The sequence below is a fragment of the Haliaeetus leucocephalus genome, unplaced genomic scaffold, assembly GCF_000737465.1.
Source record: "Haliaeetus leucocephalus isolate CR32 unplaced genomic scaffold, Haliaeetus_leucocephalus-4.0 Scaffold238, whole genome shotgun sequence".
NCBI lineage: Eukaryota > Metazoa > Chordata > Aves > Accipitriformes > Accipitridae > Haliaeetus > Haliaeetus leucocephalus.
In genome coordinates, this window is record NW_010972674.1 from 228,981 (window position 1) to 229,444 (window position 464).

The 464-nt window shown below is 73.1% G+C and overlaps 1 protein-coding gene across 1 annotated transcript; it reads left to right on the forward strand.

Annotated features, from left to right (window-relative positions):
- Positions 1–6: 6 nt before the first annotated feature.
- On the forward strand, positions 7–406 carry ANAPC11 (anaphase promoting complex subunit 11). Its single transcript, XM_010568100.1, has 2 exons — positions 7–127; positions 210–406. Exons 1-2 carry the CDS (start codon positions 19–21, stop codon positions 353–355), a joined length of 255 nt encoding a protein of 84 aa, XP_010566402.1. The 5' UTR covers positions 7–18; the 3' UTR covers positions 356–406.
- The last annotated feature ends 58 nt before the right edge of the window (positions 407–464 follow it).

Genomic DNA, 464 nt, shown 5'->3' on the forward strand with positions numbered 1-464 from the left:
GGCGCGGCGCGGCGGGCGATGCGGGTGCGGGTACGGAGCTGGCATGGCGTCGCCTCCTGGCTGTGGGTGGCCAACGACGAGAACTGCGGCATCTGCCGGATGGCCTTCAACGGCTGCTGCCCCGACTGTGAGTGCGGCGGGGCGGGGCGGCCCCGGGGGCTCCGGACCCCCCGCCCCGACCCCGGGCTGACGGTCTGCCCGTGCCGCAGGCAAGGTGCCCGGTGACGACTGCCCGCTGGTGTGGGGCCAGTGCTCGCACTGCTTCCACATGCACTGCATCCTCAAGTGGCTGAACTCGCAGCAGGTCCAGCAGCACTGCCCCATGTGCCGCCAGGAGTGGAAGTTCAAGGAGTGACGGCCACGCTCCGCCGGTACACCGGCTGGCTGCCGCCGGGGCCGCTTCCCGCCGCCGGCCGCCTCGCCCTCAATAAACGTGCGGCCGCCGCTCACACCCTACCCGCCCA

Bases quoted from the DNA above. Each gene is read 5' to 3' on its own strand.
- ANAPC11 (XM_010568100.1), top strand. From the start codon at position 19: ATGCGGGTGCGGGTACGGAGCTGGCATGGCGTCGCCTCCTGGCTGTGG. The intron at 128-209 runs GTGAGTGCGGCG...CCCGTGCCGCAG, and splicing joins CAACGGCTGCTGCCCCGACT to GCAAGGTGCCCGGTGACGAC.